Source organism: Ctenopharyngodon idella, chromosome 5 (genome assembly GCF_019924925.1).
Source record: "Ctenopharyngodon idella isolate HZGC_01 chromosome 5, HZGC01, whole genome shotgun sequence".
NCBI classification, from domain to species: Eukaryota; Metazoa; Chordata; class Actinopteri; order Cypriniformes; family Xenocyprididae; genus Ctenopharyngodon; species Ctenopharyngodon idella.
The window spans coordinates 44865071-44889800 of NC_067224.1; the positions used below are offsets into that span (position 1 = coordinate 44865071).

Genomic DNA, 24730 nt, shown 5'->3' on the forward strand with positions numbered 1-24730 from the left:
AAAACCTCACAAATGAAATAATAATAATAATAATAATAATAATAATAATAATAATAAAGATAAAGACATCAAATAGTAATAATCTGTACTAACCTAGGCGAGCATGGGTTATTCGCTGATTGTTTGCTGTGTCTGTAATAAAACAGGCAAAACAGCACAGACGATATTCATATTAGCCTACACAATATATTCATTGTTTTGAAAATGCCAACTGTTGCAGTTAATGCTTAACATTGAAACTTAATTACCGTTTCGAAATAATCCATTAAACGAGTTCGATTTTAATACTAATAATTTCAGTTCCATTCGTCTGCGCGTTGTCTCAAGGCCACGCCCACAACAGAGGAAATATCATGAATATTCACGTATGGAGTATACGTGAATATTCATGATATTTCCTCTGTTCCCCAACAGCTTTTCATAGGAACCGAATATTACACAACACCGCCCAGACGACTGCGTCATCATTGATGTATTTTAAATAGGCTATATCAATTATACACAATTTAAAATTCTACCTATAAAATAATAAGCTATTCTGTTTCTAGAGCAATAATATTTTTGAAACTGCCAATTCAGTAGATAAACTCCATATAATATGCCAGTAGAAACAACTGTAAAATGTCAGAAACGGTCCTGCCATTTTAAATAAAGTTAAACTAACGTTACAGGAGGTCGATTGCTGTAGACCAGTGGTTCCCAAACCTGTCCTGGAGGACCCCCAGCCCTGCACATTTTGTATGTCTCCCTCATCTATCAGACCTGATTCAACTCATGTGCTCATTAGTAGAGACAGCAAGACCTGAAATGGGTGTGTCAGAAATAGGGAGATATACAAAATGTGCAGGGCTGGGGGTCCTCCAGGACAGGTTTGGGAACCACTGCTGTAGACAGTGCTCTATAATTAATTAGAGTAGGCTATCATTACTTTTGTCCTGCTAATTATTATTTTATACCCATGAAAATAATTAGTAACTGCCAGATAACGATCACCTGCTTTTTCCCGACATGGCTAACGTTAGGCGTGTTATCTTAACTAATAACATTTATTAATTAGCTTATAAAGCCCACATTTAACGTTACCGAAAAAAAGCTCAGTGATCCGTCGGATCCTGTAGGTCGGTCAGTACTCATTTTGTTGGTGTGAAATAACACAGAAATCGAAAATTAATAGTTAGTTATATATCTTTAATCTTCCCTCGAAGCTCCGACAGTGCTCAGAGAAGCTGTCGATCACAACTGTCAATCATAACGACACGCCCCATTTCTATAGCATCAAATTGCTAGCTAAAATCAAACTTATCACAAAAATGAACAATTGAATATATATGAGCGTGATAACAACTACCTTAAATGACCAAACTCATCTTTCGGAAAATTTTATTTGAAGCGTAATTTATTTTATTTTGACTAATTCCTGTTCTTGTGCATGGAGAGGGCGAGGTTTATGACCTGTACTGCATCCAGCCACTAGGGGGCGATCAAAGAGCCCGCAGCTTCACTTTTCAGGACGTATGAGGCACCATAGACATTATAATAATGTTTATGTGAGGCACACCCGATCTGATCGAACAAACGTTCAATCTGACGTGATTGGTGTTGCGATATTTACATAAATTAGCTTTTAGATAATGCATCTTGACTCGAATTGAAGCACATTTGGCATCAATAAGAATATGACTTATATATTCTGTTGACAAACTAGACATCATGTGATCACTTTAAAAATGATCTTCATCTTCTGCAGTGCCAAATTTAAGTGTAAACAATACAATTCATGGCAGTTTGGAGGCATTGTAATAAAAATATTACACTTACATTGAAAGGATTTTTAATTTAAGTCTAACTTATGAATTAAACATTAAATTCTCTCCTATTACACCGTGCTTGATCCTTTACTGCTTCCCAATATTACTAAACTCTGCTTAGGGTGTGTCAGACATTTCTATTTGACCACCCATTTCAAATGTGTCCAAAATCCTAGAAAAAAAAAAAAAAAAATGACTGGAGCTCTGGATTGACCAATCAGCATCCAGGAACACAACTATCAGTTTTGTAATAATGAGCATTTGCGCTGTTTGCTATATATCAAATGACCAGGACAAAACCTTATTTATCAAGAGCCCTTTATTAATTCATTGGAACAGAACCAATGATAGGCAAGAGTGCAATATTTGTTAAAGTAATACATATATTTTTAATCTGCAATTACTGTTGTCATACATGCAATCCAGTCTGTTATTGCTAATTTGATTATTAATGATCAGATATTTATTGCTTAATGAAGGTCAATCGTGAAGAAACAGATTGAAACATGCAGAAACATTTTTAACATTAAACAGAAATGAAACTTTATCAATCTCTGATGCTGTTATAATGGCACACAATTCACATTTTGCAGAAAAAGGTAATAATGCTGATCAATGTTAAGTGATTATTAAAGATAGAAAAAGAAACAAAACACCATTTATTGTTAAATCAACTAAATGAAGATCAGATTAGTCTGTATTTAGATACATTACTGTAATTTGTGTGTTAACACAGTGTTAAACTTTTTTTTCTCAATGATCTCACGAATCACTTTCTCCAAATTTTCTTTATTATTTGCGATGTTTTTTCCAGCTTTGTCCATAAGATCAGTGATCATCTCAGCACTGTAAGAACCTTGAAAAGTCTTATATTTGCTCCTGCACTCCTCAATTTTATCTGATGGATCAGTAACACATTTAAATCAGAACACAGTTGATATTTCAGTTTTATTCAGGACATTGTAAGATTTTAACTTGCCTCCACAGTTGACCACATTAAAGAGAGGGATGTGTATCACAGTTGGAACATTTTGGCCTTTGAACACATAGAAGTCTTTCGGTTTCTCAAAGTCCTCACTTGGTATGATGACCTCAGGGAAAGAGATGTTTAGTTTCTTGCACATCTCAGCAGCTTTCGTCACTGTCTGTGGTGAAAAAGCATTGCAGCATCACTCAGTTAATTAAAAGTGGAAGTACTGATGTGTCTGCCGAGAAACTGCCACTGAAATGAATGGGAATGCTAACGGATAGCTCTCTCCATGTATTAGATTTTCATATATACCATGTAAAGATGGTTAAATTTAAACATATTTAAATGGTTTTCAGCAGGATTCTTCAAAAAAATCTCATTTTGTGAAGGGTTTGGAACAACTCAAGGGTGAGAAAATTATGACTGAATTTCCATTTATTGGGGAATTATTTCTTTAAATGAGCTTACAGTTGCATCTCAATAAATTAGAATATCATGTAAAAGTTTTTTTTTTTTCTTTTTTTTTTTCTCTGTAATTTAATTAAAAAAGTAAAACTTAAATATATTCTAGCTTTATTAGACATAAAGTAAAATATTTCCAAACTTGTTTGTTTTCATTTTGATGATTACAGCTTGCTGCTCATCAAAATAAAAAAAATCAGTATCTCAAATTATTAGAATATTTAATTTCAAGTTCTATTAAATTACCATTCTCAGGGTATAAAAACTGGGTTTAGGCAAAAACTATAGAATAACACAAGACATGTCACTTGTATTGTTTTGAATGGGAGAAATTGCAACGCGCAATATGTCGGAATAAGTTCCGCCTTCTAAATAAGAGCCATTCGCCGATTGGTAAAGTCATCGCGTCACTGCAGTGGCCGTTAGAAACTCTGGTTCCTATAGAAACAGTCATACGCACGCCACCGAAATGAGACACAAGACGCACATTTAGAACTGTGCATGCGCATTAGCTTGATCCAGCCTGAAAAATACCATTTTTTTTTTGTCATAATTCAAGCATTTAGAAACAAAATTTATTAGACAGATGTTGTCAGATTTCACTGGTGATTTCAACTATGAAATTTAATTGAAAGCTTGGCAAACAGCTTTGGAGAATTTGATGTTTCCCCATTCAAAGAGAGAGGAGCTGCACTTGAATGCCCCAGAGGCCTTTCAAAGATGTCCACCGAGTGAAATGACTTGTCTGAAAGGGACTTTGGTTTAGGTCAGTAATCCCAACAGCAGTCATGGGGAAGTCTGCTGACTTGACAGTTGTCCAGAAGATGATCATCAAGACCCTCTACAATGAGGGTAAGCCACAGAGGGTCACTGCTGAAAGAGCTGGCTGTTCGCAGAGTGCTGTGCCAAAGCATATTCATGGAAATTGACTGGAAGGAAAAAGTGTGGTAGGAAAAGGTGTACAAGTGAAAGGAATGACCGCAGGCTTGAGAAGATTGTCAGGCGAAGCCAATTTAAGAACTTAGGGGAGCTTCAAAAGGAGTGGACTGAAGCTGGAGTCAGTGCATCAAGAGCCACCGCACACAGACGTCTTCAGGAAATGGGCTACAACTGTCACATTCTACGAACCAAGCCACTTCTGAACCAAAGACAACGTCAGAAGCGTCTTACCTGGGCTAAGGAGAAGAAGAACTGGACTGTTGCCCAGTGGTCTAAAGTGCTCTTTTCAGATGAGAGCAAGTTTTGTATTTCATTTGGAAATCAAGGTCCCAGAGTCTGGAGGAAGGGTGGAGAAGCTCATAGCCCAAGTTGCTTGAAGTCCAGTGTGAAGTTTCCACAGTCTGTGATGATTTGGGGTGCAATGTCATCTGCTGGTGTTGGTCCACTGTGTTTTTTGAAAACCAAAGTCACTGCACCCGTTTACCAAGAAATATTAGAGCACTATGATGCTGATTTCATTTTCCAGCAGGATTTGGCACCTGCCCACATTGCCAAAAGCACCAAAAGTTGGTTAAATGACAATGGTTTTGGTGTGCTTGGCTGGCCAGCAAACTCACCAGACCTGAACCCCATAGAGAATCTATGAGGCATTGTCAAGAGGAAGATGAGAAACGAGATCAAAAAATGCAGATGAGCTGAAGGCCACTGTCAAAGAAACCTGGGCTTCCATACCACCTCAGCAGTGCCACAGACTGATCGCCTCAATGCCACACCGAATTGAGGCAGTAATTAAAGCAAAAGGAGCCCCTACCAAGTATTGAGTACATATACAGTAAATGAACATACTTTCCAGAAGGCCAACAATTCACTAAAAATGTTTTTTTTTATTGATCTTATGAAGTATTCTAATTTATTTAGATAGTGAATTGGTGTTTTTTTATTAAATGTGAGCCAAAATCATCACAATTAAAAGAACCAAAGACTTAAAGTACTTCAGTCTGTGTGCATCGAATTTATTTATTATACAAGTTCCACAATTTGAGTTGATTTACTGAAATAAATGAACTTTTCCACAACATTCTAATTTATTGAGATGCACCTGTATATGAGAGTATGTTTGCATTATTAAATTAGAGAGAATTATATTTAATACCATGAAAGGATCACCATCACTGAAATCCAAGGAAATGATGAGGTGAATGTTTCTCTCTTTTCTCAGCACTGAGAAGTAGGGTGAGTTCAGCAACAGTCCAGCATCTTCAAAGTCTCTCATTTCACTTTCCAGTAGAGGAGCAGGCACTGCTTCATCTGACAGTATTTGAGTGAAAGATCACAGTGTGAAATGAGTCACGTCACGTTTATTATTCACACTGAATTGCCAGTTATCAGCAAGTCTCTTCTCACCTGTCATGTTGTGGAGGAAGTTATATTTCCTGCCCCAAATCCACTGAGCCATGCAACTAATAATGCTCAAGCAAAGATCTGTACAACAAATACATTCTTCAAAATAAAGTTTCTACAGTTACTTCAGTTACTGATGTTTCATTATAGGTACTTCAGATCCATGTTTTGTTTTTGCTTTAAAGAACTAGTACATAGCTGATTTTCTAAAGAACTAGCTAAATGAATCAAGTCTGATGATTCCTTTACTGATGAACATCGCAAAGCATAAAGAAAGGTAATATGCGTTAAAATGCCCAAGTGAGTATTTGTGTAAGCGTTCCCTTTCAAAGGCTACACTCCAAGCTGTGCTTAATACAGCGCTATGGGAACGTCTTTTTTTTGACCAGCTGTGAATATGTGTAAAACAACGTCAATGAAATTGACCTATATTTATAGCCTACGTGACGTCATTGGAATGCGTCGTATGCGAGGCTATAACTAGATGTGCCACAGGTGCATCAGCAGGTCTTTTGTCTTCAGAGACCATACTGTGAAGTGTGTGTGAAGCAGCTCTGCTCAAACTCTTTCCTTCCTTCATTACTTTGTTAGGAGTTAGATTTGACAGGCAGTGCGCAGAACTTTCTCTCCCCTTGTTCCTTTTTCAACTCTGTCTGACAAGTGAAAACATATATTTAAGAGAAAGTCATGGCTGAACAAAGCAAATGGTGTGTGTCTCCGTGTTCACGTTCCATCTCCGAATCGGACACACACCAGTATTGTTTTGTTTGTTTGGGGAAGAGCACGCTGCCCTTGCATTGTAACAGGGCGAGTGCGAGCATTGTGAATGTTCACAGTTTAAGTGCTTCGCGTTCGCTTTGCTTATTTCAAAGGGGTAGCACCCACAATGTGATTGTGGGGCTCGCGTGGCGATCTGGCTGAAAAGAGGCAGCACTCCCCACCAAGCTATGCATAATAACATCCATACTGGTGGGAAGGCGTTTCGATCAGTGTGTCAGACTGGTACTGCTCTGCACACTATGGCAGTGTTGCAGGTGGACCAGGCTGACCTGCTAAGAATGCTCAAAAGCAGACTGTGGCGAGTTGTGCTTCCCCTCGTAAAACTGGGGACCAGCTTGTCACGCTCAGCAGCCTCATAATATCTAACACCCGCCCCTTCTCAATATCTTCACATAAACCCTCCTTCCCCGCCACCTCTGGTGCTTCGGGGGGCAGCGGTTTTCAGTGAAATGTTAGGTGTTCCGTTGATTCCTGTAACACATCAGGACGTGGAACATCTAACATCCCCTCAAAGGGAAGTATCAAGATTAGTGCCCATTTCAGAGAGCTTGGCAGTGTGGTAACTACTGCCAGGGATTTCTGCGTGGGTTCTAAAGACAGTAGAAAAAGGATACAGAATCCAATTTATTCATCGTTCTCGGCATTTCAACGGCGTGGTCTCCACTACCGTGAAGCTGGGCAAGCGACTTTACTGTCACAAGAGCTGCAATCTGAAGAAAGGGGCCATAGAGCATGTTTCCCCCTCTAGAGAGAGATTCAGGTTACTACAGCAGATACTTCTTAGTTCCCAAAGGATGAGGGGCTGCGTCCAATCTTAGATCTTCGAGGCTTAAACCATTCAGTCAAAGCTCTCAAGTTCAAGATGTTAACCGTAAAGATGATCGTGTCGCAATCCAACATCACGATTGGTTCGTCACGATCAATCTCAAGGGCGCATATTTTCACATAGAAATATTGCCATAACAACACAAGAGGTTCCTGAGGTTCACTTTCAGGGGTGAAGCTTACCAATATCAGGTTCTTCCATTCGGCCTAGCCTTATCACCCCGCACATACCCAAAATGCATGGATGCAGCACTGGCTCCATTGTGACTCCAGGGCATTCGCATTTTGAATTACATAGACAACTGGCTAATACTAGCACAGTCACAAGAGATGGCGTTACAACACAGATGTTGTACTAGCTCATCTAGTTTCTCTAGGGTTGAGACTAAATGAGAAGAAAAGTGTTCTCTGTCCTACCCAGAGAATGACATATTTAGGGGTCGTATGGTATTCGACCACAATGCGGGCACAATTGTCTCCAACTCGAGTCGAGACCATTCTAACCACCCTGAACAATGTCAGGCTAGGCCAAGATTGCACTGTTCTGCAGTATCAAGAAATGTTAGGTCGCGTCAGCGTCCACGGTGATTCCTATAGGCCTTCTGCATAGGAGGCCGTTTCAGTTGTGGCTCAAAGCCGGGAGGTTTTGCCTAAGCAATTCCCCACAGCAAATAAGGGCAAGGGCACGCGCTGAGTGCTTTGTGCCCTTTCTAAAATCCATGTTTATGGTAAGTCATGCGCTAATGCTTCGTGCACTTTTAAAGCGCGTAAGGGTTAAGCGCTGCGGCTTCGTACCCTTTCTATGTGGCTCAGACCCCGGTTCTTCACCTTGGGTCCCACTCTATATGCGTTGATGTTGCAAGATGCCAACAACAGACGCTTCCCGTACGGGCTGAGGAGCGGCCTTAGGTGGCCGTCCAGTTCAAAGGGATATGGTGAGGTCATCATCTCGAATTGGCACATCAATTGCCTCGAATTGATGGCTGTATTTCTGGCCCTGAAGTACTTCCTCCACCAGATAAGGGGATACCATGTCCTAGTGCGGGTGGACATTACTGTGGTAGCCTCTAGTAGAGGGTGGACTGCGTTTGCAACGTCTAGACAGGCTAGTGCAGCACATTCTGCTCTGGGCTCAGGACAAGTTCCTGTCCCTCAAGGCGATTTATATCCCCAGATATCTGTCCAGACAAAGCATACTGACAGGGGAGGAGAAACTCCACCCGAGGTAGTCAAACAAATCTGGTAAAGATTTATGGAACAGAGATGGACCTCTTCGCTCCCCAACAGGCAGCGCAATGTCCAATCTATTTCTTTCGGAGTCACCCAGCTCCCCTTGGGTCTGGATGTGATGCGCATACGTGGCCCAGAATGCGCCTGTATGCGTTTCCTCTGGTTTCTGTGTTCCCAGGAGATCTAGCCAAAGTTCGCCAACAAGGGACTTGCCTCTTACCGATAGCACTGCGTTGGCTGAATGGAATATGGTTCTCGGAGATATCTCTCCTCGACGGCTCACCATTGGCGATACCGAAAAGGAGGAACCTTCTGTCTCAGGTGCAGGGGACAATAGAGGCGCGTGGTCACACTTCGCCAAACAGGAATCAGGGCTCATTCCACCAGGGGGTTGCCTCTTCTAGACCTTTGGCGGGGGGCGCCCCCTTACAAAATGTTTGTGTTGCGGCAGGCTAGTCCTCTCCGCACACATTCATAAGGTTTTATAGTTTGGATGTTCATGTTACTCCGGGCTCTCACATCCTTGAGTCAACATCGCAAGCTAGTGTCTGAGACTCTCTGCGCTTTGTGACACACTTCACAGCCTGCACCTGTGGCACATCTAATTATAGCCTCGCATACGACGCATTCCAATGACGTCACGGCTATGAATATAGATCAATTTCACTGACGTTTTTTTACACATATTCACAGCTGGTCATGACTAAAAACGTTCCCATAGCTCTGTATTAAGCACAGCTTCTCGTTCCCGCCTTTTCAGGGAACAGGGTTACAGTGAAGTAACCCGGGGCGTTCTGTGAAGAACATCAAAAGTTCTGTAAGAAATTATAGTCTTCCTCGACCCAGATTCCACTCCAAAGTATCATCCAAGTAACTCATCCCTAAAATAGCTTAAAAATCATAGAGAAGAATAAAGTCAACAGTTATATTGTTTCTGCACCATTCAGGTTGATCACATCCTGAGCAAATCATCATCAATTGTAGAATTTTAATGTGTAATGTGTTACTTTGTTCTTTGTTACTATGATCTGTATTTAATGAATAAATAGAATAAGTTTTAAAAATAACTTTTTTTTTTTTCTTTTTTTTTTTTTGCGCATTCATTTTGGATTTATTGTCAGCACTTGGCTCGCAGTTCACATAGGTAGGGTACTTTGTACTGTGTGTGTGTGTGTGTGTGTGTGTGTGTGTGTGGATGATCGTGTCCGTCCGCTACCACCTATTTTTGACCCTAGAAAAACCCTGACAATCCTTATGCTAATGCAATGAAATTAACAAGTAGCCATTCTCAATCTAATGATATGATAAGGACAACAAAAATGTTTACTAAAGGAGAACAAATGCAGGTTTTTCTCCACATATTTCACTAAAATGTGTTCTCAAGATAATTTATACCTCTATAGGGTCCTAGTATGAGAAAGTTCGGGCATTAGGAATTAAATCACACTGGTTCAAACTGGAAGCTCAGTTATGGCTATTTAAAATATGAAAATGTTTTGTTGAGTAAAGTGCTTAATGCATTAATCTGGCTTAAAATTAAAAGGGAAGTACATTGTATTCTATGTATCAGTTCAACCTACCATATGGCCAGAAACTGAACCATTTACTTAAACTGTTGTGTACATCCACGGTGTACTGCTCCATATACAGTTTTGCAGCTTCTTTATCAGTGAGATTCAGTTCTCCCACCTGAAAAATCAGCTGATCTTTGCCTCCAGCGAGATCTGTAAAAAATAGGAGAACATTACTGAGTTATTCTTATCTGACAACATATAGTTCCAGTTTGTGTAACTACAAACATAATTCACAAATAATTAAATTTTTTATGTTGGCCAAAAGAGTGGTTTTGTGAAAAAGGCTACTTTCTGTTTGACCAATCAAAATATGCAACGTCACCACCGATTCAGGAAGTGGAGCAGAGGTGCTGAGCAGATGCAGTGAAAGTGAACTGTATCCAGATTCATCTGCTTCATCTCATGTTTGCTGGCAGCATCTTGAGCTAACTGATGTAATATAGTGTGCGTGCATATAAAAATCACACTTATTTTCATTTGAATTATCATCAGTAAACTTTGACAGAAATTCTGGGGTCTGCACAATGAATTTCCTCAACTTGATGTCTTTACAAAATTCTGTCTGCAGGGGTTCAAATCAACAAATCAATTTATTGTTTAAATTAAAACCTCAATCACAGTTTTGATAGTTTTGCATTTTGCCATTTGCATTTTTGCTGTTGCATGAATTCTTTGTTTTGTATAATATTTTTCATGTTTCAATTTTGCTGAAGAAACAGTAAATGCAATACGTTTTAAACAGATATAGGGAAATAGGGCCTATTTGAATTGAAATAGTATTTCATATTTCACAAAATAAAAGGTATTCTTCTTAAATCAGTGTCAATAAACAAAATCTCAAGAAAACATGCACTCTAAAAATCTGACAGCATAATCACTGAACAGATTGTACGTCTGTCCCTAACAGCCTCATTTTCATTGGCATCAATGTTAAATATATTTGTTGGGCAATAACAGAACAAATGTTCAATGTTTGTTTGTGTCTCTGCAAAAATAGATTTTTAATAATGGAACCCCAAGACATACATAATTTCTAGCACACTTTAATAAAAGGTTTACCAGTCAGCGTTCTTCTGATGGATTCATCAAGAGCAGAAGGATCTTTGCCATCCAAAACATAGAGATTCATGTCCACAAGGTCCGAGACCACCTGGTAAAACTTGTCTGCAGGTGGAGAGTCTGGATCTTCTCAAGAAAACACACATTGAACAAACATGAACACAATGAAAAATGTTTTTATCAAATATTTTACTACATGTAATCAATAAATAAAAGCAACAAGAAATGCATTACCTTTCCCCATTTCCTGAAGCATTTTTCTTATTTGAGTAAACAAACGTTGATAGAAATCTGAAGAGAAAAAAACAGAATTCATAATATGACAATGACAACCCCTACCCCCCCTCCCTTATTTCAATGTTGTTTTAACTTTTGTGGATATTTCAGCTAACAGTTTGCTTCGTACATTGTTTAACAACATTAAGTTAAACTTACCTCATGTTCTCAATTCATGCATTAAATGCATGTCCTTAAAAGAGAGCATGCAGTTTTCTAACGTAGGCCTACTTTGACTTCTCATGTAATGTCAAAGGTAAGACCCATTTCAGATGCGGCCAAAATTACAACAGTGGCTGCAAATAAATATATTTTAATTGTTTGAACAAAATTATTGCTAAAGACAATTCAGTAGTCACTGCATATTGGTAGGGACATGTCCCTAGTGTCCTTTTTAAATTCAGTGCCCTTGATGAATTGACTGACAGTTTTAGGCAGAAGTGAATCTTTAGAACAAATGCAACTGCACCTTTTATCATTTGCCAGATGAATTTCACAATCTCTTCTCCATCAGCTAAAGCGCTGCCACACAGAGCTGCAGAAAACACACAATATCAACAAACAGGAAGTTTAAAATAAAAGGAACAAAAGCCTAACATTTTTTAAAATAAATAATATACTGTATATATGTATATGCTTGCATTTGTCTATCTATCTATATATATATATATATATATATATATATATATATATATATATTTGTGACATTTAATCAAATTTTAAATGATCAATTGTTTTTTGTCATTGGATATTACTGATCTGTAAATTGATTTTATGTTGGACATTAAAGGTTTTTACCTCAGTTTGTTAATCGGGGATACATAATGCATTTAATCCCAGTTCACACCATTTCTTGAGCGCAGGCAAGACAGGAAAGAGAATTTCTGGAGCAATTTCACTGTTCTATATGATTTGTTTCTGACCACATACATGGATATAATAAAATTATGCTAGTGTTTGATTCACACATTCATAGTTCTCGTTAAGGAAATACTTCACAATACTGGTGTACTAATATGCATTAATTCATGCTAAACTAATGCATAGATAATCTTCAGTTAACGTATGACTCATGAAGAACTAAGCCATTCAATAATGACTGCAGCATCAGCAACTACAAAAGAGTCTATCTGATTAATAGATTGAAATAGCCACATATTTCAAGTTTCAGATGTCTGTTTTAATGAATCATTAGCTAATGATTTGCAAAGATATCATTATATTAAGACTTGTTGAGGCACATGACTATTGGACCAAAGCCTTTCATCTCTGAGCCCTCACCACGAGAACACCACTTCTGCTTTACTCCCCTATTTTTAACTTTGTTTATTTTATGTTCAAAGAAATGCCTGTCTGAGGCCTGGTGCCACCCCGCAACAGGTAATAAATATTATTTTGATCTTTGGTGTAAGAGAGGCTATTCTGTTATTGAATTGGTCTGCCATTATTTTACTATTTAACTATTTTGTCAAAATACATACATTTACATAGAATATTTGATTGACTATTTTACATTAATTACACACATTTAAAAAAAAATAAGCCATTAAAAGTGTATATGTATTTTACATATTCTATAAAAATAACTGAGATAAGTTTACCCTAGGTGGGGCAAAATGGCCCCGTTTTGAGTTCAATTTTGTGCAGTTACTAAATTAGTTAAATTACCAAAGGTATTCATTTATTTCCCCTAATAATATAGTGGACATATTAAACTCCTCTCCAAATACTTAATGTGATGTTGGAATTGGTGTCAACATTTCTGGTCATGTTATTGTTTACATTTCAGTTTTGACTCGGAAAGAGTAACTCCTACAAACCTGATCACCGGATCAATACATCACAGATACTATTGATCTATTAGTTTGTTACCTTGCAGGTACAGCATGTCAATTTCAGGCTGCTCCTTCAACCTAGAACCATTTTGAAACTGACTGCTAAAGTTGGAGACTCCCACGAATGCTCCAGTGTGAGAATAACCTGCTTCATATGGAGTGAACTCAAACCATGGGTCTGCAGACAGAAACAAGTCCATATAACAGCTGACACAAGCACTTTAACTGTCTGTCTCTTTTTTTCACACAAACAAACAGACCTGCTTCCTTTTTCTGTTTGCTTCGCTTGTCGATCACTGTGTAGATGGGAAACGGGTCTTTATTCTGCTGGTTCCACTGCTCTGTGAGAGTGTGTTCATCGATCTTAAAGAGGACGCATTTCTTGTATGTTATTGTAGAGGAGACCAGGGGTAATCAGAACAATTTCTTCAATCACAAATAATTTCAAGTGATAAAACTTAAAGTAAAGGCTCTCACTGTAAAAAGGAAAATAAAAAATTCTCATTTGGGAACATCTCTTATAAAATGTCCATATGTTCCTGCAAGAACTCTAAAGACTGTCAACAGTTCCTCCAGTGACCTCATCATAAAGAAGAAATATACTGAAGGTCCTTGAGTTCATAAAGGATATTGGGGGTTCTGTCTGAAACAAAATGCTACTATGGACTTTACTTTATAAAGAGCTTTTTACTGAGAACATGTTGAGTCAATTTCACCAAAGAAAATTAGTGCCATCTAAATATTAAAGCAGTAAGGGGGAGATTTTTCTTGTAATTACTTAAGAATTACTTATATAATATTTTAGTGTATTACTGTTGTACTTATACAATGAATTTGCTTTGATTAGCAACCTAGAAGTGCACAATCTAAAATGTATAATCTTATATTACTAATGTTATTTTACATATTTATATTTATTTGAAATGACAAAACTTTGTTTATTTCCAGGTTAAAATTAGATTATGAATCCCACATTTTCATTTTGTTTTTCTTGCATGTATATTTCCTTTACCAAAGTATGGCAGGTTTGTAGTACTTTGTAATCTGAACAATGTTACAATACTGATACTATTAAATATTTTTATTACAATCTATTAAAAATATTCAACACAACTTTGACCTAAATAATGACCACCTCATAAATCATGTAAGTCATGGAGGGTGTGTTATGAAGAGTTACAGACCTCTTTCACAAATGTCGTGACGACCATCGCTGCCCAGAAGTCAGTCAAGCTGAAGATGTCTTTCTCATAGTAATATTTCTTCAGTTTGGCAAATGCATCTGTCCAGCTGACTTTAGGGCCGCTGAGTCTCTGGATGATCTTGTCTTTCACAGTCTCTAGTTTGGTGGACCAGTCTGGTTCTTGATATAAGGAGGCCATGCACCTACAGAGAACATACTGCTCTCATTTTTGACATTCACCCCATCTTTGTGTGTGTGTGTGTGTGTGTGTGTGTGTGTGCGTGTATGTGTACAGGTTTACATTATATTGTGGGGACCAAATGGATTAAACCATTACATCTATGGAGAGTCCCAAGGATGGTGAACCAGACATTAGTCGATATGCCGATATTTTTCAAATAATTTTGGCCGATAGCTGATGCCGATATAGATTTATTTTTTTCCTTTGTTTGGAAACAACACCAAGTCTCTCCTGAGCAATAATTATAAATGCATTATTTCTGAGGTCTCCTTACCAAAATGTTACTTCTTAAAGATAAATAAATGTTAATACAATTATTTTTATAATATGTGTACATTAAAAGCTCTGAAAATAGCAATAATAAAGTCACATTTTTCACCACATTTTTCCCTCAGACAGATGCATTTGTAACCTAAATATTTTATTGTTGGATTTAACATTTGTAGATGATCTAGAGTAATGGAGTCGTCAACACATGAAGTGCGGGTGGCATGACTTCAGTTGATACTCTTTAGCATCAAATAAAAATTCTAACAATTATTTTATTTTATAACAATTATTTTAGAGCTCCTTGGATTCAAGTTATTTTCATCATCCATTTGATTACATTTTATTACAGATTAATAAACTGTATATAAAATTATTTAATTTACAAGTGTCATGCTTGTTATTTTTGACATCAATTACTGCATTATTTATTCAGAATCAGTAGTAACTTCAAGTTATTTGTGTATTCTTCTTTTCATTTTTTTAGTATAACAACAGCGCCCCCACCAAATAAATATAACATGGGCGGGCACTAGGACCTGGAGGGGGCTCTGCTGCTGTGGAGGCTGCTGCACGTGCTAGAGAGTGACTGTTGACGGTATCGCACAACGGATGCGTCTTTCTGTTCTCACATTGACAAATTCAAGGCAGCAATCGAAAACTGTGAATCTAATCACCATACATGCAAAAGTTCACTTTAAAGGGGTCATATAATGACACTTTTACAAGATGTAAAATAAGTCTCTGATATCCCCAGAGTATGGAAGCCCGTTTCCGCCACAATTGAGTAAAAAAATATAATTCTGTAAGTCATAATAATGAGAAACTTTCTCATAATTATGACTTAGTATCTCATTATATTGAGAAAGTTTCTCGTAATAATGACTTAGTTGCGTTGCATCTTCAGCTTTTCGCTGAGGAGCCGAACCGGATAGGCGGCAGCATTAGCGGGGTACAGCGACTGTGGCGACGGGACGTACGTCTCCGTTCCCTCCTTCAGGGAACGAGGGTTACCTTTGTAACTGAGACGTTCCCATTCAGTCGGTCACGTTCGACGTACATCGGACAGACCGACGAATAGGAATCCCTACCAAAGCGCCACAGGGGCTGCCCCCTTCCAGTGCTCTGTTGTAAGCCACCTGAACCCCCTTGCCTACAGACGGTGGGACAGGGCTAACACAGAGAGTGTCGATCACTGCTGTTCCCCAAAACCCATTCAGTGAGACTATTGGATAACGCTGGGAAAGCGTACCCTTCCGCTGGGAAAGGAACGCTGCGGAAGCCACATCCTTCCCGAAGGAGTTAAGTGGAGAAGTACATATGGACTAACCCGTAGGCTGTACTACATATGGAAGAACTGGGGTGACTCCAACTCGATGAGAGGTGGGTTCTCCCAGAGGGAAAGACACGGGCTTCGTTTAGGAGCAACCGTGGAACTAGACATATGGGATCCCTGTAGGGTCACACATATGGTACCCAGCCTAAACCCGGTTCTCAAGGATACAACGGAGTATAGGCCTAGCGCCAGACGCTCCGCCACGTCGGCTGCTGAAGGGAGATCGGAGGACTCAACAGGGTCTGCCTTGTAGGGACTCTCTGGAGAAAAAGCGCGTGTAAGCGCAGCAAGCCGACACTAAGCCGGGGCCTCTCCGTGCCTCTGACCTGAGGTGAGAACACGGGAGGAGACCGGCTCGACACGAAGGCTATAGAACCTAGCGAACGTGTTAGGTGTCGCCCAGCCCGCAGCTCTACAGATGTCTGTTAGCGAGGCGCCACGAGCCAGCGCCCAGGAAGATGCGACGCCTCTCGTGGAGTGCGCATGCGACCTGAGCGGGCAGGGCACGCCCTGAGCTTGGTAAGCCAGGGCGATGGCATCCACTATCCAGTGGGCCATCCACTGCTTGGAGACAGCCTTTCCCTTCTGCTGGCCTCCGTAACAGACAAAGAGCTGGTCTGAGGTCCTGAAGCTTTGAGTTCTGTCTATGTACAGTCGCAAAGCGCGAACTGGACAGAGCAAAGCCAGGGCTGGGTCTGCCTCCTCCGGGGGCAGCGCTTGCAGGCTCACTACCTGGTCCCTGAAGGGAGTGGTAGGAACCTTGGGCACATAGCCAGGCCGGGGTCTCAGTACCACGTGGCCGTCACCCGGCCCGAACTCTAGGCACGATTCGTCAACCGAAAAAGACTGCAGGTCCCCTACCCTCTTGATGGAGGCCAATGCAACCAGCAGCAAAGTCTTCATAGACAGAATCTTTAAGTCTGCTGATTGCAAGGGCTCAAAGGGAGCAATCTGAAGTGCTCTCAGCACCAGAGCAAGGTCCCAAGAGGGTATGGAGGGAGGACGAGGAGGATTCAACCGCCTCGCCCCCCTAAGAAACCTGACGACCAGGTTGTGCTGACCAACAGACTTGCCATCTATGTGGTCATGATATGCGGAGATAGCAGCAGTATGGACTTTGAGGGTGGAGGGGGACAGCCTACGCTCCAACCCCTGCTGCAAGAAGGAAAGCACGACACCGATCGAGCATCTTCGGGGGTCCTCTCGACGAGAAGAACACCACTCGACGAACAGGTTCCACTTCAAGGCGTAAGCGCGTCTCGTAGACGGTGCACGTGCCGAAGTGATGGTGTTAAGTACCTCGGGGGGTAAGTCACCTAGAACCTCCGCGTCCCGTCCAGGGACCAGACATGGAGTTTCCAGAGGTCTGGACGCGGGTGCCAGAGAGTGCCCCGTTTCTGAGAAAGAAGGTCCTTCCTCAGAGGAATGGGCCAGGGAGGGGCTATCGCGAGGAGTGAGAGTTCTGGGAACCAGGTCCGGTTGGGCCAATAGGGCGCAACTAGCAGGACCTGCTCCTCGTCCTCCCTGACTTTGCACAGGGTCTGTGCAAGTAGGCTCACTGGGGGAAACGCATATTTGCGAAGGCCCCGGGGCCAGCTGTGCGCCAGTGCGTCTGTTCCGAGTGTTCCCCCGGACAGGGAGTAAAACAACCGGCAATGGGAGGTTTCTGGTGAGGCAAACAGGTCTACCTGAGCCTCTCCGAACTCTCTCCAAATCAGCTGGACCACCTGGGGGTGGAGTCGCCACTCTCCTGGCCGCGCAGCTCGTGATAGCTCGTCGGCCACACGGTTGAGCACACCGGGAATATGAATGGCACGAAGCGACCTCAGATGCTTCTGACTCCAGAGGAGGAGATGGCGGGCGAGTTGCGACATGCGACGGGAGCGTAGACCACCTTGACGGTTGATGTACGCAACGGTCGCAGTGTTGTCCGTACGGACCAGTACATGCTTGCCCCATAGCAGCCCTTTGAGGCGGCTCAGGGCAAGGCGTACCGCTAGCAACTCGAGGCAGTTGATGTGCCAATGCAGATGGGGGGCCCGTCCAACCCCTGACACTGCATGCCCGTTGTACGTGGCACCCCAGCCTGTGGCAGAGGCATCTGTGAATACCACAGCATGCCGGGACACCTGCTCTAGGGGTACTCCAGCCCGAAGAAACAAGGGGTCCGACCACGGGCTGAAGGTTTGGCGGCACTCCTGAGTGATTGCCACCCGGAACGTGCCGCGTTGCCACGCCCATCTCGGGACCCGGCCGTGGAGCCAGTGTTGAAGCGGTCTCATATGAAGCAGACCGAGCGGGGTTACTGCCGCTGCGACTGCCATATGCCCCAGGAGCCTCTGAAAAAATTTCAGTGGAACCACTGTCCTGCCGTTGAACGTATTCAGGCAGTTCAACACCGACTGAGCACGTTCCTCTGTGAGGCGTGCTCGAATCCAACTCCATACCGAGAAAAGAGATCCTCTGCACCGGGGCGAGTTTGCTCTTTTCCCAGTTGACCTGAAGACCCAACTGGCTGAGGTGTCTGAGCACCAAATCCCTGTGTTCGCACAACTGATCCCGGGACTGTGCCAGAATGAGCCAGTCGTCGAGATAGTTGAGGAATGCGAACACCCTGATCTCTCATGCAAACAAGGGCTCCCTCCACGACCTTCGTGAAGACGCGGGGAGACAGGGCCAGCCCGAAGGGTAAGACTTTGTACTGATATGCTCGACCTTCGAACGCAAAACGCAGGAATGGCCTGTGTCGCGGAAGAATCGAACATGAAAGTACGCGTCCTTCAGGTCGATCGCTGCAAACCAATCCTGGGGACAGATGCACTCGAAAATGCATTTCTGCGTGAGCATTTTGAATGGTAGCTTGTGAAGGCTCCGATTCAAAACTCGCAGATCCAGGATCGGTCGTAACCCACCGCTTTTCTTGGGTACAATGAAGTAGGGACTGTAGAACCCTGACCTCCTATCGGCTGGAGGGACCGGCTCTATCGCGTCCTTCGCCAGTAGGACCGCGATCTCCGCACGCAAGACACGGGCATCGACAGCCTTCACTGCAGTGAGGTGAACACCCCTGAACTTGGGGGGGACGCCGGGCGAACTGAATCGCATAGCCGAGCCCGATGGTCCGAATGAGCCAGCGAGACGGACTGGGGAGCGCTAACCAGGCTCACAGAGACCGTACAAGCGGGATCAAAGGGACCGCAGGCGTACCCGCAGTGAGGCAGCGAGGTGGAACACAGGGACGCAGCTCGGGAGGCTCTCTCTGCGAGGCGGCCCGAAGCGGGGTCAGAGTGTGCTGTGCAACACCTACCTGGTTCCACGGTTGGGCAGGGGGCGCAGGAGAGGCTTTGCTGCCTTCTCGACTGCACGCTGCTGCCCTCTGGCGAAGGAAGAGGGGGATGAGAGTGGTGAGGCTTTTCTCCTCCCACTGCTCTCCGAGCCCTCTTCAGACCCAGAGATGGAGGAACTGCTCTCTTTTTGAAAATTTGGGTACCGCTGGCTGTTGGACCAGCGGGAGAACAGAAACAAACCCAACCAACAGGATTTACCACCCGGCCCTCCTCCGGGGGGGGGAGAGCAGCCCCACCCATCTCTGGGTCACCCGTCTCAGGGGTGATTTTTCACTAACCACTTAAACAGTAGCAGAGACGGGAGGCATCATCTTCCTGCAGCGGACACAGTAGAGCAGACTGGGCCGGAGTTTTTTTTTTTCTTCTGCAGGGGACGACACCCTTGGCGACGAGCAGACTGAGGGCCCACGAGGAACTCAATGGTTTGTCGGGGGAGGCTCCCCGGTCTGCCACTAACTGAGGAGAACTGCTGGGCTCAGTCCCCGACAGTGTCACCGAAAAGGCCACCTTGTGAGATGGGAGTGTCGAGAAAGCATTTAGCTTGACGACCTCTTGCACCTCAGCAAGGTAAGCCAGGGGGGCGCTTCTGGACCACTGAGGTGGACATCGTCTGGCCGAAGGCCTGCGCCGTGACTTTGATCACGGTTAGTCAACAAGCGCAGCTCAACCCCGGCTCAGAACTACCCTCATGCATAAAGAGTGCCTTGGCCTCACATGCAGGGTGGGTGTGGTCTGTGAACAGCCACCCCACACATAAGGGTAGTGAGAGAGTAAAAACTTATGCAGATTTTGGCACTTTTGGCATTCCATGTTTACGGCACCAATATAGCTCCATACTGCCAAGTTTTTCATGCACATCCGGAACACCCGGGAAAGCATGGCTGTAAACTCTGAATCTGAGTCAGCATAAGCACACACCATTACAGTGGGCAGCGTCACCCTCATTTCCAGAGCATAACAGCCCTCTCTCCGATGCTGCAATCGACATCTGACCCTCAGCTGGAGCCCTGAATGAAATGCTAGGTTCCCCTATGAAAAGGACCAGCAAGCCAATCCAGAAGCTGAACAGCATGTAATGCGCTAGAGAGGGAGGGGCCCTAGGGGGTTGGTTCCCCGAAGGAACCCCTCAACCTCAAGACACCCAAGCCATTTCACCAAAGTAGACCTCTTCTGGTGCACCAGAGAGGGCGCTACAATGGATATTAGGCAAGGAGACTGCGCATCTAGAGCGCCGAGCGAGCGCTGGGTTGCCGTGACAACCCGCGCTGCAGCCCGACAGCTCGACGGCACACGACACGCAGAGGAGCAAGAGGTTTGCTCTCGCTGATCTCCGCGGTCTCCCAGAGTGTCGGGCAGACCCGCGGCTGTGCTTTTACACACAAGTGGCAGCTGGCCAACAACAGAGGGGACTCAAGCTTCCCGGAGAAAGAAGAGTCACGACCGGCGTGTCGACGTGATCATGTTCTCATACGAAAACATGAACCACCCACGAACATCGTTTCAGCACGCGCCCAGACATGTGAAACAGTGATCGTGGCCGTCAGTGAGGACAGGAAACGACCGCATCCAGAAACACACAAATAGAATGTCATCTTTAAAAAGACGCAAGCTCTATTTGTGTAAGCTCTTTTAGGGACTTTACTCTTTTAGAGTGCTGAAGCACGCAGGGGAACGGCCGCCGCAACACAGACAGGGATTGTGTGCAGCCTGTCGTGTGCTCTTTCTCTCTTTGAAGGCGCTCACTCTTACCAGCCGTAAAAACGGCTTTCAGCGCTCGAAGCGCACCGTACCGGCCGTGAGAACAGCCTTCTGACGCTGTCAAAACAGCTATTTGCTCTATAATGGCAAACGAAACAAAAAACAGAAAATAAAGAGAGGACTTCGACCCCGCTGCTGTGCTGTTCGCCCGCACTCGAAAAAAAAGAGAAGTTCAACCAAAAAGCTTGACTCGTCTTCTAGCAGACACTTGCTTGCAGAGAAAAGGAACAAACACTGTTCGGCTCCAAAGCGAAAAGCTGAAGATGCAACGCACCTGCTGCTCGTTATATACCCGCGCTGCGAGGCGAGCAGCTGATGCATATGATTGCATGCCAATGTGCATTGGCTCGTTGTAGTTACACTCGAAGTAGATTGGCCTCTCTAGCGAGATTCCTATTCGTCGGTCTGTCCGACGTACGTCGAACGTGACCGACTGAATGGGAACTAAGTTATTATTACGAGAAAGTTTCTCATTATTATGAGAAACATAGTCATAATTACGAGAAAGTTTCTCATTTTAATATGAGAAACTAAGTCATTATTACGAGAAAGTTTCTCATTATTATGAGAAACTAAGTCATTATTACGAGAAAGTTTCTCATTATTATGAGAAACTAAGTCATTATTACGAGAAACTTTCTCAATATAATGAGATACTAAGTCATTATTATGAGAAAGTTTCTCATTATTATGACTTACAGAATGATATTTTTTTTTTACTCAATTGTGGCGGAAACGGGCTTCCATACCAGAGTGTGTGCAAAGTTTTAGCTCAAAATATCCCACAGATAATTTTTATAGCATTTTAAATTTGTCACTTTTTGAGGGTGAGCAAAAACACTCCTTTTTTGTGTGTGTCACTTTAAATGCAAATGAGCTGCTGCTTTCAAGAAGAGTTCAGAGTTTCAAGAGCTCGTGTTAGCAGCGCCGATTACCTCATGCAGACTCACTGAAAATGTCAGAAACTGTCTCTCTCTCTCTATATATATATATATAAATATATAATTTTATCTGTATATATATATATATATATATAATTTTATCTTTTTATGTGAAAGTAAACTTTATACAGATGCTGCGGTAGCCACGATCAAAAAGACTTGACGACCTTTGAAACTAAGCTTTAAATAAACATTGTATCTGTTACATTATTATGCCAGTAGGTGGTGACCAGTGACTGTTAAAATGTATTTCGTTCATTAATTTCAGGTTTTTTTTTTTTTTTTACATGATGAATTCTTTAAATTAATAATAATAAAAAATTTATTAGACTCATCTATAACAGTTTAGACATTTATAAATTAATTTTGAACATTAAAACATTTTGTCAGAACCTCAAGTAAATTAGCCCTACATATTATTTTGTTTGATTGTGTAATTTGCTTTTTGAATCCTATTTGATGAGTGGTTCGCTAATAATTCAATAAGCATCTATTTAGGCTACAATAAGCACTTAACTTTAAAAATATATATAAAATAAGTAATAAAAATATCTAGAGAACATGGAGTTATTATATAAAAAGGTACTTCATTTCTTTACAATTTATAGGTGTTATTTTAACAGTTTGATGGCCGACAGCTTCTAGCAACACTAAATCCAGGAGAGAAGACAATTCTAGAGAAAAAGCATGTTTGATTTACATGGAACAAAGTTTAAGCGCGCACGGCCGCACACGCACGCAATATCTGAGCGAGAGCAAATAACGCCACGGAAACTGCCTCAAATTAACTATAACGACGAGAAGAAAGCTGTGTGCTCTGCAGAGGTTCTTGATTCTCTAACGACTTTTTATTTGTTAAAATGAATGGAGAGTATCTAGTGAGCCCGAGCACCCTCCGGTAGGGGGACCACCCATCCTGCATGTTGCGGGACAGTCCCGAAATTGGGAGCTTTGTCCGTGTCCCGCAGGACTTAAATAGTGTCCCGCAGGACTTAAATAGTGTCCCGCATTTCATTTATGTCTGCATTATTTTTTTTTTTTCATCCCTGGAATTACAATACCACAATAAGAAATATAATAAAAACTGTGACTGGCATTTAAAAATCAAAAACATGTGAAATAATCAAACTAATAAGTCTAAAAACAGCTGTTGCATTTTACTGCGCAGCATGCGTCAGTGTAACAAATTAACGTGAGAATAGCAAATCGATCAGAAATCTGGGTGGGAGGGGCCTACATGTTAATGAGGGGGCCTAGGCCCCCTCAGGCCCCCCCGTGGCTAAGCCACTGGTTCAGCCTTTTGTTTAAATCGGAGTCGGACAATGATGGAGAGACTCAAGAAGAAGTGACAACATGTAGAATGTAACAGGACGTTTCTGAACGGTTAGTTGATTAATTTATGTAGCTGATGTGGAGATAACTCTCTTAAAGTCATTGATTAGCATATTCTGTCATGATAATCTATAAATCTCTCGTGTTGGAACTGTTGTAAGATCCTACAGAGTCGGAGAATTTATGCTGCATGAAGATAGAACAGGTTATAACTTATGTTGTCATCTTGCTTTTATGACATGCTATTGCATTTGTGTTACATACTGTTTTGCAATAACATGGCCTCACCCCTTTTGTTGCGTGTTCTCGGGGTTTGCTTTGCAGATGTTTTTTATGCTCCAACAGCAACGTTACACACTAACTAAAGTTAAAAAAGTGAAATCATAATCAACCACCCCTTTAAGAATGACCACACTGCTGACGTGATCTTCTCGCTAGCACTCCTTGCACACATGAGTTATTGCAGGTGCATATCAACACAATATCATATCTGTAAGGCATATCGGCATATTTTTTTCATATTGGCTGATTATTATATTTTAAGCCTTTATCGGCCGTTTCCGATGCCGTGCCGATAATATCGTGCATTCCTACCAGACGCGTGTGTGTGTGTGTTTATTTGTTGTTTCTCAGGGTTTGTACCACGTTGATCCAGAGACTCCGCTCAGATAAAGGATGGAGTCCAGAAATTCCACTTCATGGAGCTGAACCAGGGATCCCAGCAAACCCACCATGGCTCTTTCTCCTCCTCCAGAACCCAGTAATGCAATGTTTGGCAAATTATCCTGAAAAACACATGGTTTGATTTTACAAACATTTGATGTTCAGCTGCTACAAAACCATTTTGTAGGTTATTTCAAGAATGTACAGTCAGACAGATATATGAAGTATAAGATGTTTTACCAGACTGCAGTGTATCCTATGCTTCTGCAGGCATTGCTGAACAGTGTTTCTCCTTCTGAATATAAACTCCTCCTCATTCTTATTCAGAGAGTGTTTGATTCTCACCTCACTGTTGGTGACAGACCATGAACATCATCACATACTACTAGTTAATATATTTGGATTTCATATATTCCTGATTTGAATATAATCTAATCTAATGTTCATTCTAGACAGTTATTCCCTGAATGATGCATTTTGTTATAGACTTAAATGTGTAAGTA

General features: G+C 42.1%; 1 protein-coding gene across 8 annotated transcripts in view; it reads right to left on the bottom strand.

The window, feature by feature from the left end:
• Positions 1–24730, bottom strand: part of LOC127512273 (cytosolic phospholipase A2 gamma-like) — a 136144-nt gene that overhangs the window by 771 nt on the left and 110643 nt on the right. For 6 of the 8 annotated variants that reach the window (XM_051893043.1, XM_051893045.1, XM_051893044.1 and 3 more), the window contains 13 exons: positions 24468–24576; positions 24207–24349; positions 14344–14545; positions 13420–13540; positions 13197–13337; positions 11794–11859; positions 11283–11339; positions 11049–11174; positions 9996–10139; positions 5584–5661; positions 5333–5487; positions 2788–2953; positions 2110–2706 (listed from right to left, as the gene is read on the bottom strand). The exons of 1 other annotated variant lie outside the window; for it this stretch is intronic. In XM_051893043.1, the coding sequence (XP_051749003.1) occupies positions 2519–2706; positions 2788–2953; positions 5333–5487; positions 5584–5661; positions 9996–10139; positions 11049–11174; positions 11283–11339; positions 11794–11859; positions 13197–13337; positions 13420–13540; positions 14344–14545; positions 24207–24349; positions 24468–24576 (1696 nt within the window). In that variant the 3' untranslated portion in view covers positions 2110–2518. Of the gene's footprint in view, positions 1–2109; positions 2707–2787; positions 2954–5332; positions 5488–5583; positions 5662–9995; positions 10140–11048; positions 11175–11282; positions 11340–11793; positions 11860–13196; positions 13338–13419; positions 13541–14343; positions 14546–24206; positions 24350–24467; positions 24577–24730 lie in introns of those variants that run through there. One more of the 8 variants, XM_051893037.1, reaches the window with a different exon arrangement.